Source organism: Mesoplodon mirus, assembly GCF_964341445.2.
Source record: "Mesoplodon mirus genome assembly, chromosome: 4".
Taxonomy (NCBI): domain Eukaryota; kingdom Metazoa; phylum Chordata; class Mammalia; order Artiodactyla; family Ziphiidae; genus Mesoplodon; species Mesoplodon mirus.
In genome coordinates, this window is record NC_138979.1 from 63,177,670 (window position 1) to 63,193,107 (window position 15,438).

General features: G+C 38.3%; 1 protein-coding gene across 1 annotated transcript in view; it reads right to left on the reverse strand.

Annotated features, from left to right (window-relative positions):
• Positions 1–12,684, reverse strand: part of NPTN (neuroplastin) — a 55,396-nt gene extending 42,712 nt beyond the window's left edge. Inside the window, exon 1 of the mRNA XM_082619135.1 lies at positions 12,415–12,684. Within this exon, the coding sequence (XP_082475261.1) occupies positions 12,415–12,505 (91 nt within the window). The 5' untranslated portion in view covers positions 12,506–12,684. The remainder of the gene's footprint in view (positions 1–12,414) is intronic.
• Between the last annotated feature and the right edge of the window lie 2,754 nt (positions 12,685–15,438).

Below are 15,438 nucleotides of genomic sequence, written 5' to 3' on the forward strand. Positions count from 1 at the left end.
TTTGACCAGCACAGTATTTTTAAAAGCCCAGCTTTCAGTGTTTTCAGTCAAAGCATGCATTATATTCTCCACTTTAGCAAACAGTACTTGCCTAGCTCCTATGGTAAACGAGTTTGCAATCCCTGCTTTAATGCATGTCAACAAAAAGAATAAAAACAAGTGAACAGCTGCTCTCCTTGCCTGTCCATTCCTAGAAGAGGTGTGACTTTGACCAGGGGTTGTCCCGGGAACTAGGTGCTGTAATCTTTTACCAGGATACTTACAAGTGCAGACACAAAATGGAGATATTCTCAACAGGGGCTGCTCTGACTTTTATGGAGCATTCTGAAAATCTGTGGGTATATTTTTGGTTAACACAATGATTGGGACAGCATTACCAGCCTTTAGTGGGCTGGGACCAGGGATCTTCAATATCCCACAAAGTAGGAAAAGTCTTGCACAACGAAGAATTGTCCCTCTTCCTACACAACTTTCAAATGACATTCAAGATGAAAACTTGGTCTGAACCTAGAACCTAAGTCTGTTTTAAATACACCACAAAGTATTCTTGCATGGTTTTAATCATCATTCAACTTTCCAGGAATGCAGTTACTGTGTAAAGTGAGGATAGATTGTACTTTTGCTTCATTTGGAACTTTACCAAGAGTTGTTCACCTTTTCAGAAAATCATTATCAACAGCAATGCCACCTGTGATATTTGAGTCACTATTACAGCACAACTAAGTCTCACTTGTAGCTGTCACATTCCTGGTTTTTCTACATATGGACAAAACAGCAGACTACTTCATTGTCTTCCTGTGTAGTCATGCCTGAGCATTTAGACTGAACTACTGAATAAATATTTTACCAAGTTGTTTTCTCCTTTATATTACATTCAAGGGATTACATATATATTTTTTCTTAATAGTGTGTATGTAGGTTAAAACACCTATGAATTTCACTTCAGGATAGCAAAGGTGAGTTACAAAAATGTGTTATAAAGAGAGGATACAAGAAAGATACCTGACATTGCTTTCTGTCACATACCTGGGGGAGGGAGAGAAGGAGGAAGAAGGGTAACACGGTGTCCCTGTAACTAGGTTTAACTTGAGAACAGTACTGGGAGGTACATAACAAAGATTATAAAAAATTAATATTCACCTTCCCTAGTAGAGGGAGATAATTCAGTGAAAAGGCTAGTCTGGTAACAACCATCTAAAATGCACATGTTATGATATGATACAGTCATAAAACCAACCCTGAAATAATCTGGCCCTTCTCACTAGTTTATTTTCCTCTTCACTTTCCTATGAACTACCAGAGTTGTAGTTAACCTATTAAAAGTAAACACTTTATAAGTACCAGGCCCTATAATTCAAAGCTATACATACATGCCACTGTACAGTAAAGCAGTTTATAAAGCACTTTCCATACATTATCATCTAATCTCATAAAACCCTACAGATTAAGTATTATACTAATTTTAAAAGTAGAAACCACTGAAACTGAAATAGAAATAGAATTCAAGGCTACTACCAAATCCAGCGTTCTTTCCATGCAACTACATTGCCCCACAAAACGACCTTTTGAACATAGTTTTTATTTACATTTTACATTTACAAGGGTGACAGACTGTATCAATTTACTTATCCAGTACTACTGTCTCCAACTCGGTTTAGGCATCAAAGTTAAACTATATTAATTTTCTAGTTTCATAAAAACCATGAGTTATTTTTAATACTTCTTAAAACTGCCTTAAATATATTTCAAATAAATGTTTAAGTATAGTTATGATTATGCTTTATGTTACTTAATATCATTCACCCTTGAGCCTATTACACTGTTCAATTCTTATTATTCTTAGAGCTACCTCACCCCAGTCCACACCAAAAGAAAAGGTAGATCTCATACTGAATGACTGACACAGTGACATACCTCTGATCAAAGACCTTACAATAAATCTCATGAAACCATGATTTTTTCTTAGTACTGAAATTTAGCAATAAAGAAATTACATCCCTCATTCACTTCCCCTGACTCTCTAAATCGGGTGGTTATAATTAATCAAGTTAAAATTATCCTGAACCCACTAGGAAGAAAAGGGTGTGGTCAGTCACATCTTCATTCATTCCTTTTCTTCTTTCAAGACAAAAATGCAAATATGTTCCAAGTCCCTAAGCAAAAACTGAAAAAGGACAATCCTTGAACCAATAGCCCCAGAAACATCTCTATCATATACCCTCAGACAATAGTGCCCTAAGTTTTTAAATATTTTAGGTAAGGAGAGAAAAGGGGAATTGCTAAAAACAAAACAAAACAAACAAAAAAAAACAGCCTGAGGCCCTCTCCTCACACCCTTCTTGAAAATAGCTTTAATTTTTAGAGAATAAATGAAAAACTTACTCTGTCAAATGTAAGGTAGCAGAATTGGAAAAAAAAAACATATAGAAATGTGATGTAACCAGAATAAAATAATACTACCCTAAACTACACTTACTCATACAAAATTTGCAATGTAACATGATTTTGCTCATATTAAATCTACTTTTTAAAGGTTTCTTTTAATACACAAAAACTCACCAAATTACAAGACTCTTTGTTAAGTTCTAAATGGAAGGTCAAAACAGCAAAAAAGACATTCTTCTAGGATCACCAGATGTACGAAATAAAAATTCTTAGTTGTTTATCTGAAATTCAAATATATATGGGTGTCCTGCATTTTACCTAGCAACCCTACAGTCTTCGAGCTAATTAAAGTGAGCTCCCATCTCTACCAAAGTACTGCAGCACCAGCTCCACTCATAAAACAGGCTGGGGCTTCTGTCACAGCAGTATTTTGACTGAGAAGCCTTAAGAGTTAGTCTGGAAGTGCTCATTTCCTGATAAGCCTTTCTTAATAGCTAAATTTACCACACAAAAGAAAAGTCTAATTTCTAAGAGCCAAAGGTTAAACTTTTACTAGGTTCCATCCAGTCTAGTGAATGAACTCTTACAAAGCTTATGCTTCTGTGTGTGAAACAGAGATTGGAAAAATTTCAGTGTAGATTTTTGATAACTAAACAAAAAAGCTGCTTATGAAGGTTACAATAAACAGAATCCTGTTTAAAGTATTACAGGCAGATCTTAAAAGCTACTTTAATGGATTCCAAAGTTAATCTACCATTTTTCTTGAATTCATAATCATAGAAATTTAGAGTTAGAAACTAATTTCTGACCCTTAAAAACTTCTGGAAAGGGAATTCCCTGGCAGTCCAGTGGTTAGGACTCTGGGCTTTCACTGCTGAAGGCCTTGGTTCAATCCCTGGTCAGGGAACTAAGATCCTACAAGCTGAGTGGCATAGCCAAAAAAAAAAAAAAAAAAAAAAAAAAACTCCTGGAAAGCCCATCTCATTTCTTATCATTCCCATAAAGGTTTTTTTCTCCTCTTGAACTCCTCAACGAGTAACAGATATAACAGAAAGAGATACTCTCTTGTTTTATGAAGTCCCTGTCAACCAGCTCTTTGCCCTACTTATAATGGCTCTAACTATGAGTGACTGCAAATAACTCTATTCTTCTGCTAGTTTCATTTAAATCACCTTTTTAATACTAAACCTATGCTTTTCTTCCCAGTGGTCTAGGCCACTGCTCTTTGATACAGCCCATCCATCTTTGGAGACTGCCTAATTCCCTTACTTCATTTACACTGCTACCTTGAAGGTATTAATAGATAATCACATCCCCCTAGTGCTCCCTTTTCCTAATTTTAGCTCCTTCAGGCTTTTCTCCTAAGTCTCATGCTACCATCAATGTAGAACTATCTGCATCTTTTCCTAAATGTGGTTGGAAAGTGTTCGTAATTACTTGGAGTTCAATCCTAGTAAGAAAATAGAAACCATAATTTTGATATGTGATCACTATCTTCTTTGTCTAAGGATAATTCAATGACAGTTCACTGCAAGTTATTTGAAACCTCTTTATACTTGCTCTTTTCCAGCTTCCTGGTTTGCATTAAGGCCATTTATTTCATCTTCCTTGATGAATTATTTGAGATTCAGCATAAACAATATTAATTTCCATGCTGGAGCTGCTTAGCTATTTTTTCCAGGTGCTCCACAATGGTTTCCAACCTGTTAAACTTGTATAATCAAAAAATTCTAAATTAAATTTAACATATTCATTCAATCTATGGGTTGAAAATTATTTCACAGATAGTTGCCAACACAGTACAGGACATCTTGCCTTTTTTTCCTTCAAGAAGCAATGTCTAAAAATAAGAAAATAAACTTGCTACTCTAGGATCTTAAACAGGAAAGGCAAATGACTCTTCAGTGATGGTTCTGCTTTCTGTCTCTTCCCTTGGCCAGTGTTCAAGTCATTCTGTACTCACCAGAAAAGTGTAAGCATTCAGCTCAGAATAAATTGTAGTGCTCCCAGTCCTGTACTCAAGCAATAACTCAAAGGTAAGGCCAGGGAATAATCACTATAAGCGCTAATTTAAAAGAAAGGACAACTAAACATACTGGGAAACTTGTGCTTTGTTTATGATATTCAAATTACTGCAGCTTTCCCTTTTTCTGAAATTCAAATGGAGAGGGGGAATCAATATTATATAAGTAATGGGTAACATATTAATTAAACAATGCTATATTTTCTTTACTAATGATGACTAATAACAGTACATGCTGATATTACTGATAAATGCCTCGTGAAAGTCCTTATGTTTACGAAAATCATCATATTGCTTCAGACTACATAGTATATAAAAATAAAACAAACCTATTCCATACTTGAAAATGCTCTGTTTTTCAAACATGAGTCTCATAGCCTGTTAATGAACTACGAAATCAATTTAGAAGGTCACAATGGTTTCCTTCAAATACATTAGAGTAAGAAAAGATATTATTTCACAAAACGTTACACATTTCTGCATATACTTAGTCACAAATAAAGTCTATTTCTTTATCTGGGTCAAGACAAAAGTTTGAAAGCCTTTTGCTAATGGGCTTTTATACTTTTAAAGTCATTACAACATAGTTACATATGAACCAAATTATTTCTATTTTACTTACATAAGTTAATCCCTAACTAACTACATTTCAGCACCTAGAAAATTTTAGTTTGTAATGTTAATTTTTCAGGTTATTTTTAAATTAATAAGCAGCAAGGTTGTGGCTAATAACTGTTGACACTACATGACGATTATATGGGAGTTTACTACATTATTCATTCTACTTTCTAATGTTTGAAATTCTAACAAAATGTAAAAAAGAAAAAATAGGAAATGGACCTACCCAATAAGGTAGTATAACCAATAAATTTATAAACTGAGACTTTTTGACACTCTGTTTCTAAGGAATATCAGTCTACAAACTTGCTTAGATTTAATTCAGGTAACGCTTGGGTTGCCCCGTTCAACTATAATGGACAGGTTTAAAGGTCTTTAACAAATGCATAGGGACAGGAGAAATTAATTCATAAACAGAAAGCAAAACGTCTCAAAGGATAACATAAAAATACCATTAGTTAAGTGTGCTTCACTGCCTCTTCAACAGTCAACTACTTTTCAACCAACAAAGAGAACACAAAATATCTACCTACCTGGCAGTGATTTTCACTTCTTAATTGTTTAATTCACACTGGCAATTTTCCTAGCAAGCTTAATATGCAATCTCTATAACAGACACCATTCTGCCTTCTTTGAAACATGAACTACAAGTGTTGTCTGAAGTAGGTTTACAGGCAGTTGGATTTCAAAACAGTGCATGGCCTCAAATCAATCTTCCTTAATTCCAAAAAGTTAGTTTCAAAAAATTTACTAAAACAAAGTATTCTCTCTCTAGGCCTTTTAACCATTAGAAGCAGTACCTAAACTGTAAGGTCCATAGCACTGTGTAATTTTAGAACTGGAAGGGAATTTACACATCATGTAGTCTAGTGGTTTACAAATACTATCATCAGGAAGAGAAGAAAAATCGATGACATAATTTACATATGCAAGCACACTCACTTTTTTTTTTAATGTATCTTACTGCATATGGAACATTTTGCCTTGTTAGTATTCTGTCGGAAAGGACATTTTGTCTTGTATTTTATATTTAATCACTTTTAGAATTTGAGTATACATTTGGATAGGATTAAAACTATGGGTGCAATTTGGAACTTTATGTTTTCTAATAATAGAGCCTTACATAATATACAGAATCCTGACACCTTCAGAGTGATCTCAAATCATCTCATTATATTTAACTGTCTAGTCAATTTGAAGCAATAGTTGGGTGTAACAATGATATACATCAAGACAAAGCAAAGGGAAGCAAAGCATATCCAAACTGACATACTTCTGGGAAAAAACCATAAAGCATACCATAAGGTTCCAGTAAATAAGATTATTTAGAAAGAAGGTTAGTCTTAAAACATTCCATAATTGTTTCCAGAAATGCAAAAGAATACCATTCAGTACTTTTTAGTACAAGGAACTTAACACAACATGTTTCCATCAAAGCCAGCCACAGCTTTAATGAAGAGATAAGACTAGGTTTTTTTAATTTGAAACACAACGAAAACAAGAAACAAAACAAAAAAAACAGTAGATGTGTGAGGAACATCAAATAAATCTACCACGGACTTACTGTATGCAAATAAATGTAGATAACCAGGGGAATTCTTTAAGTATTTAGTAAACCCCCGTTTCCACACAGACCAATTAAAAGTTCCCAACAATAACGAAAAAGTAACCTCAAGTTAATTCAGTTTGATTAATAAACGTCTATTTTTGCATATACACAAAAGCAAGCAACAACAACAAAAAAAATTAGGCCTACTTTCAGTTTTAGACAACATAGTAAACTGGAATTGTACAAATCCTGACTCTTGAATAAACCTGAAAACCATACAATTTACTTGTGTATTCAATTTTTTAATGTAAACATCAATACCTTTGGAATAATGTTTTTACATAGGATCAGTACAGTATTTTACTTTAAATTCAGTGAGAAGTTTACTTCTATATATATAAGTCTATAAAATGCAACAGTTTGTATTCAACTAGTTTTACTGGAGAAGTTTCCTGCTTTCACAAAGCTAATCCTTACCAACTAAAATTAGGAATTCCGGGGGGGAAAAAATCCACAAGAACCTCACAATTTAAAAATGCATTATCTAAGGTGCTTAAAATTAAGCTCCATATCACCAATGGCATTTATAAAAATTCATGTAAAATGATAGTGTTTTGTTTAAAGAGGAACACTGAAAGGAAGGCCAACTGTTCACAGGCGGTGATTTTGCATCATTACATATTTTAATTTTGATGTTCGGATATACTTTAGAGGACCCTGGTCTATTTATTCTTTCTAACAGATTCTATTTTTCCAGATGCTTGTCAAAGGAAGATTCATTCCTCATTCTTGCTTCCTGTTTTTCTCCTTGTACTATTAACTATAGCCTTTCTTCTGTCTTTTCTCTTAGAACTTCATTCTCTACTTCTGATCCTGTCCAGACTGTGCTCACTGTAAACAAACTGAATAGACTGCCTCAGAAATTTTTTCACACAATTCACTTCTTCCAAAATTTCTTTGCATAATTTTATTCAAGCTTTTATTGAACATCTCCTGTGTGATATCCAAAACAGTCTCATTATTTTCCTACATGCTTCATTTGTATAGATATTAACACCTTATCTCCTTCCCAAATTGTCTTGAAAAAACACCTTTACATAGAGCCAGCAAAATTTCAGATTTTAAATATGAAACATCTTAGTTTGAAAAAGTAGCTCAAACTAAATAAATGAAAAACAATGTCCAAATTGACAGAGTACTTTTCTAGTCATATCTGGTCATCTCTGCAGGCCCAGTTAAATATTTACTTTTATTAAAAAAATTAAAATACAGACAATACAATTACATTTTGTCTTTTATTAATGTCTAAAGGTATACTCCACAGGAGGAGAACATGCTTCACATTAAAATTGTATTAATGAGAAAAATCAAGGGATTCCTTCAAGACAAAACAGTCTAATTTTTCATGAGGATCTGTATAACTCACACAAAGTCAGACCTGTAATGAACTTCAATCTTAATTTATGGTAAATGTTTGGACTGTAGGTTACATTTACATATAAATGCTTTTATTGCCTTTTATTGTTTTAAACCTTGGTATACTAACACGTTAAACTCTGTTATGTCTGACAACACAAAAACCTACCTGCATCTTTCCCTAATTTGGATCCAGGAATCTTGAAAAACAAAGACTAGAGCCCAGGAACTGATCCTGATGTTGTAACATGGCCTTAGCACCCTCGTCCCCTGACCAGTTTCTCATGCCTGGGTGCTTCATTACATCAGTAGTGACACTGCTGTCAGTTGCCTGAGAGTCTGGAGGCTTATGATCTCCTTAGGAAATGCTAATAAATTCCAAGGCAAATAGTTTCTTCCGGTCATTTAAAATCTTATTTGGACTAATTATGTTAAGATTTGTTGCTTGATATTTGGCATGTCATTTGTGCCACAGCTGCTATAGATAACACGTCTTCCATTGCTCATTTTAGTTCACCCAAAGCAGAGATGCACTATCAATAGCAAACGTCTAAAAACATACTCAGGGAGAGAAACTGCCAAACCACTGAAGCAAACAGCACTTGACAGAAAAGAAAAAGATTCATGAATCATCTAATGCAAATACTGGCACTGTTACAAAGCACAATGTTCACAACTATCTAGTATCACCCAAGCAAAATGGTGTCTTAAAATTTAGATCATTAATAAACTCATTTTAGATCATTCGACTCATCTTCTCCCCCTAAACAGTGTTAATTGTCTATTTTTATATTTTCAGTATGAATATATTACATTTTTACACTTCACATTCATTCATCAGTTAACATCTCCAACACTTCACTGTGTGCCAGGCACTACATTCTATTTCTCTTATTCACAACAATGAGATGCTATGAAAAGGTGCTACCTAGCCATGAAAAGATATTTAGTTCACTGAAAGAGAAAGAAAACCATGAAATCTCCCAGACAATGAAATGAAAGTATGAACTTCCTCACCAGAATCTACAATTGCAGAGGCAGCACAGCTGGTCACTTTTATAAAAAAGTTACATAAGCAAAAAGCACAAATCTGGGGCCTTCAAATGGCCTACTTAACTTTTTTCAAGATGACAGTGAGCAGCATTAACAATTAAATGCTTGATATATACATGAAGAAAAATAATTAATAATGGTATTTTTAAAGGATAATAATAGTAATAGGTAACATTTACTCACTATAGTAAGCAAACATTTAGTACATATAGTATTTTTATGCTACATATAGTAATGTAGCATATGTTACATATAGTAACATATGTTACATAGAGTAACAAGTGTTACATATAGTAAAAATTTACTCCCTACTGAGACTCACTATATGCCAGGCAGAAACCTAAGTGCTTTATGGTCATTGTCTCATTTAATTCTCACATCATCTCTAGGGGATTGGCATTATTATAAACCCCATTTTACAGATGATAAAACTGAGACTTGGAAGTATTAAGCATCTTACTCAAGGTCACTCAGCTACCAAGAGATGGGACTCAAACCCAGGTCTATCAGGATCCAAAGTCTGTGCTCTTGATCATCATACAATACTGTCTGGTTTACACTTATTCAATTTTAATTTCACTCTAAAGCTTTCAAAGTCTTACCAGGAAGGTTATATTTTAGGACAGGTTTCTTCCTTTAAAATGACACATTAAATAGGATTTTACTTGAAACTATGGTCCTACAAGTCTAACTATTTGGATGGGAAAAAAATTCTATCTGAATGAAAAACCCTGAATCTCTACGGTAATGGGTCACAGCTAGAAGAGACCTTGAGAGTCATCTAGTCCAAATTCTTCATTTTAGGAATAAAGAAAAACATCTATACTCAGTCTAAACTACCACATAATCCAGAAATACTTCGGTTTGGGGACGTTTTTTAAAAAGTCATAATTTTAAATAGATAATCCAACTTTTCACCATCATCCAGAGCATAGTATCCATTTCTGAAAAACATTATAAGAAAATACAAACTCCATGACATGAGGTCAGACGATTGTAGAGCTATTACCAATTGAAAGCTTTAATCTTACAGACATGCTATAAAAAGGCATCCTTACCTACATGGACTCAAACTCAAAAAAATAGCCATTTCTTCCTTGAATTAAATTTACATTCATTTGGGTCAACTACAAGCTCAGCTTCACTTCACCAGTCATGTCATGTGACTGAATTCAAGCTCATTTCAAGGAAAAGGCTGCACTATGCTGTATTTAGAACACATATCACTGAGAATAGCCAGATGAGTCTTTGTAGGCCCATCCAAAAACCTTGCTTTAGTTGCTAAGAAACTACAATTTCACCGTATTATAAATTTTTGAAGAAGCTATGCCAGCACAGAGATTGAACATGTTAAGATCAAAAATCTCTCACCTATTGTGCCAAATGAAACCTTGCTTTTTACACAAATTGAATAGCTGAAATTAGTATTAGGCTTAAGTCATATTGTTAACACAGACTAAAAACTGATAAGACAAATCAAACTAACTCTACCTTGCCTTCCTTAGTGGCCTCATGCTTTGGAGGAAAATAGGGAAAATACCCAATATGCTTCGTATATTCAATGCTAGAGACAGAAAAATGTTTCCTTCCTGACCCCTGCAGTGATAATTCAAGGCCATGAAGCATACATAAGATTTTACTTACACAATTTGGTATGACAAACACTTACATTTAACTGATGCTTTTTCGATCTTTACTGATATATTTTCACTGTAATCTTCAGCATTTTAAGCCTAGATTCTCCTTAGAATGCTTAACTCCATTCGCTTTTTTCTTTAATGAAAGCCATTTTAATTTCAGCTATTCCAACAAGAGTAATTTTAAATTGTTCTAGCATAACAACAAAGAAACACCGAAGAATTAACAAAAGAATTTATAGTTCACTCTTCAGTACAGTCATGTATGACTGTAAACTTTTTTTACAGAAATTTTTTCATAAATTTTTTCCTATAAAAATATTTTTTAAACCTCTTAAAGGTTGTTTCCACAAGAGCAGAAACGGGTTCACAATACTTCTAATCTCATCTCTGAAAGATCAATTCAGCAGCTGAACTGCAACACATACCTTTAACAATCGGAATCTTTTTTGTCTAGATCCCCCCTCACCATACTTCCCCACCATTTCTCCATCTTCTCTAAAGAGCTTCAGTTCAAAACCCAATTCTCTCCTTTCCACTGTACCCTGCACACATCCCAGGGACTACTTTTATGTTCCTCAGAAATATTGTCTCTTCTGTCTTGAAACTTTTCGATCTTAAAAACCCACTTCCTCCATCTCTCTCTCTCTCTCTCTCTCTCTCTCTCTCTCTCTCTCTAGTGACTGCTCTCAATCCCACCACTGCAGTTTCAGCTGTGGGTCCCTGCCTTCCCAAAGGCCCCAACCAATATCAAACAGCACTTGCCAAAACTCAGCTCCTCCCTTTCCTAATATATCCTCCACACTGCAAACCAACATTACACCCCCGGCTTCCTGCATTTTACTCCCTTCCCTTATTTTCTGTCTTCCCCCAACCCCATCTCTACAGCCAGAAACCCTTATTTCTATAATAAATAATTCCTCTCAGTTTCAACCCTTTCTCCCCATCCTCTTCTCCTTTTTACTCTCCTTATTTAGAAACTCCTTTTTGCTCTCCCAACCACTACCCTAGAATGCCCAACACTGCACCCTCCTTAGTAAACCCAGTTCTCTTCCCCCATCTCGTTTAGAGCCACTGCTGCTCCTCTTTCCAAATTCCCTACTGCAGTCAACCCACTATCTTGGCTTTCCACCCACCTTCCCTCCACCTCCACAGCCAAGGCTCCCTGATTCTTCACCCCCTCCTTAAGGCTCTAGTACTCTGCTCAGTATTCTTCAGTACTCCCTTCCCCCCACGTCTCTCTTATTTTTTAAGGATATCACCAGTCTTACGGGGCCCCAGGAGAACCCTGGACGACCCCAGTGACCCCAGTGTTCTCTTCGGGAGCCTGACACCACTCTCCGTCACCTTAAACACAAATGCCTATCTTGTGCCGCCTTTAAACGCTGCGCCCCCTCCTCGCCGCCCCCGCTACGCCAGCTCCTCACGTCGGCTTCCTCGGGGTCCCCTCCCCGACTCGGAGCGACAAGCCCCACGACGTGGAGCCTCTAAGTCAACAACACCTCAGGCTCTTATCGGACGCCCCCACCTCTCGGATAGGCGCCTCCGGTTCTCACACCAGCGCCTCTTCGAACTCCCGACAGGCATCTGCTCCTCTCGGGCCCGCAGCCCCCAAGACTCCGAATGCCGGCCCCCCTCCCCTGGCTCCACCACCTCCTCGGGCCCCGAACGGCCCTCTCCGGCCGCCAGCTTCCCTCAGCCCCCGCCCGGCCCGCCCCCGGCGCCCCGCTTACCGTTCTGAGCGGCGCCTGGCCCTGGGAGGAGGGAGCCAGAGACCAGCAACAGCGAGAGGGCCAGGGCGCTGGGGAGCGACGAGCCCGACATTCTCCCTGCAGAAGACCGAACACCGAACGGGCCGAGGCCGGAGCCGGGGCCGGGGAAGGGAGGGGAGGGAGGGAGGGGGCGGGCGAGCGCGCGAGGGAGAGAGCGAGGGAGGCAGCCGTGGCTCGGCTCCGTCCTTCCCCGTCCTCCTCCTACCGCCGCAGCGCCCAAGCCTCGCGAGACCTTCGCTCCCGGCCGTGGGCGGCTGAGGAGCAACGGCGTCAAGGCTCGCGAGAAGAGGAGGTCTCAATCGATCCTCCTGCCCCTCGGACTCCGCGTTCCCGCCCCTGCAGAGGCTGATTGGCCTAGCGCGAGATAGGTCACGTGCCAGGGGCGCTTCTGGCCACGTGACGGGGAGGGGCGGAGCTCCTGTTTTCGGCCCTGGGGAAGGGAGAAGTCTGCGTTCTGCTTATTCCTCTGTGAATGCGGGGAGCGCACATAAATTAGAGGAAGCTTTGGGAATATATTTCTTCGCCCATCCTGCCTTTCAGTTGTTGGAGCTCTTGGAGCTCTTTTAAGCCTTCCTCTCATTGTTCCCTATCAAAGTCCTGCTGTTTCTACCTTCTGGACTTTGACCTTAGACCCTCTACTGGCATCTGGCTTCAGCCTCCCATTTTAACCCCGTGTATTAACCTTCTAGGCTAAATGATGCACTCCTCGTGCCCGGTATTACCTTGTGCTTTACTGCCTCTACATCTGCTCCCTCAGCGTGGAATGTCCTCCTTTTCCTCGCCCTTCTATTCCCCCTCCCCCATTTTGGCCTTATTTTAGCTACTTAGAATCTCAGGCCTGAAGTTCAACTAGACTAATTGTTAGTTAGACAATTTAGGCACTAAATTCTACAAGGAAGTAATCTTGTATTATATGAAGAATCTTCAGAAGCATTTTTGTGCAGCGAACATTCATTGAGTATCTACTGTGTACCAGGTTTTCACATCCGATGTGAAACCTGCATGAAAAAGTGGTCCCCACTCTCACGAAGTTCACAGCCTAGTTTATCAGAGGAGGAAGGAAGAGGATGCATAGCAAAACGACCCATAGGAAAGGAGCCAGCTGAGTGCTCTGGCAATGTGGTCACAACTGTTTGCATGGAAGTTTGGGAAATGCCCTTTTTCAGGGTATTTTTGGTACTACCCTGAGCGCCGTCAATCCTTGGTTGGCAAAGGATTTCTGTGGCTTAGCTCATCGCTGACTCAGAACAGACATCTTGGGGAGTGTCTGTAGAGTGAAACAGAGGAATCAAGTAAGCAGTCCTGGTGACCTGACTCAATTCGAGGAGAAAACTTGAAGAACCTAGAAGAAGGAGCATTCACCATGACCCTCACACTCTCAAGCCAAAGTGGACTCAAGCTTTCAACATGAACCAGATAGCTGATGGTTCCAGACTGAGCTTTCTAGCAAGCTACAGCTATGGCATGTTGTTGATTGAAATGAAACTATATCCTTCAAGACTTCAGGTGTGTGAGTGACAAAAAGGTCGGCATATATCTTTGGACAAAAGTCATTCTGCAGACAGCTCTGTATGGAGGGCTACAGGGCTGCCTGTGGTGGGACCAAGATTTTCAGCTGATGGAAGCTTCAGTCGGATGCAGCCATCCTGCCTCATCATCAAAATCCCCATTTGATTAGGGGTCCTTACAACAAGGAATCCTTACAAAATGATTGTGCTCATTTAGTGGGTAGGGAAACTGAGGCTGAGAGAGTCATAAATTACCCAGGGTCTGAATGGTTTTGATAATCATTAATACCAAAAAATTTGGTTTGCCTCCTTCTAGGCTCATGGCAGGAGTGCCTTTACTTGTCCTCTTGAAGTTGGGAGTGGCATGTGACTTGCTTCCACCAGGCCAGTGAAAAGTGACATGCATCATTTTCAAGCAGAAGCATTTCATTTCAGTTGCAGAAACCATAGCATACTCTTTTCCCTGCATGGTGATCAGTCATCATGATCACTGGCATGCGTCAAAATGAAGCTTATGTCAGCCTGGGTCCCTAAGTTAGCACGATAAGCCCAGGCCTCCAGCCAACCCATGTACAATAGGTAGTGTCTGTTGACTTAAGCTACTGATATTCAGAGGTGTTTTCTCCTGCATAACTTGTACTAGTCTGGTTAGGGGAAAGATGAAATTCAACTCCATCCCACTACTACCACCACCATCTACTAGCTGTGGCTTGGACAAGTGACCTGTCTCTCTGGATCCTATTTATCTGTCAAATGATGCTAATGACAGTACATACTCAACTCATAAGATTATCAGAGCAATAAATGAGTAAATTTATGTACAATGTTTAGATCAGTTTCTGTTTCATGTAGACACTCAAATGCTGATGATAATGATAATAAATACTATTGCTGCTGCTGCAACTTTAACTCCAGCACTGTGCTCTTCCCACTATGTCATGCTTCTTACAAAAAGTGATTCAGGAAGAAAATTTTAAGTACAATGTTACCATCAACTCTGAAAACCTGCAGTTATGAGGAATCTTTTTACCTAGAAGAAAACGTCCTCAAATCCCACGTGCTAGTAGCTGTACTTTTAGACCCCCTTTTAGGGGAAAACCAAAACCTCCAATAACTCAGTAACTTCTTTAAAGGAACCTAGGAATTTAAATTTTTTAAGGTTTACATGCACTTAAAAATCTCTCTACAGGTAAGTGCAGCTGTGTGGGAGAATGGCTTAGCTCCTTGTAATATCTCATAAGAGCCCTTAGGGGTCCTCAGTGGTCAGGCTGAGACACATTTTCCTGGCCTCCAGGGACTGCTTGGAGGTCTGGCTTTCCAGTATTGATAGTGCCTCCTGGTGGCAAGACCTGTAATAAAGGTCTTCATTCCCAATTGAGAGGCTTTCCTGTGTGGGTTGGTTGGTTGGTTGGTTGGTTGATTTGTTTGTTTTGGTGTGGTTCATTGTCTTTGGAAGGATGCCAGTGAAGATGATAGT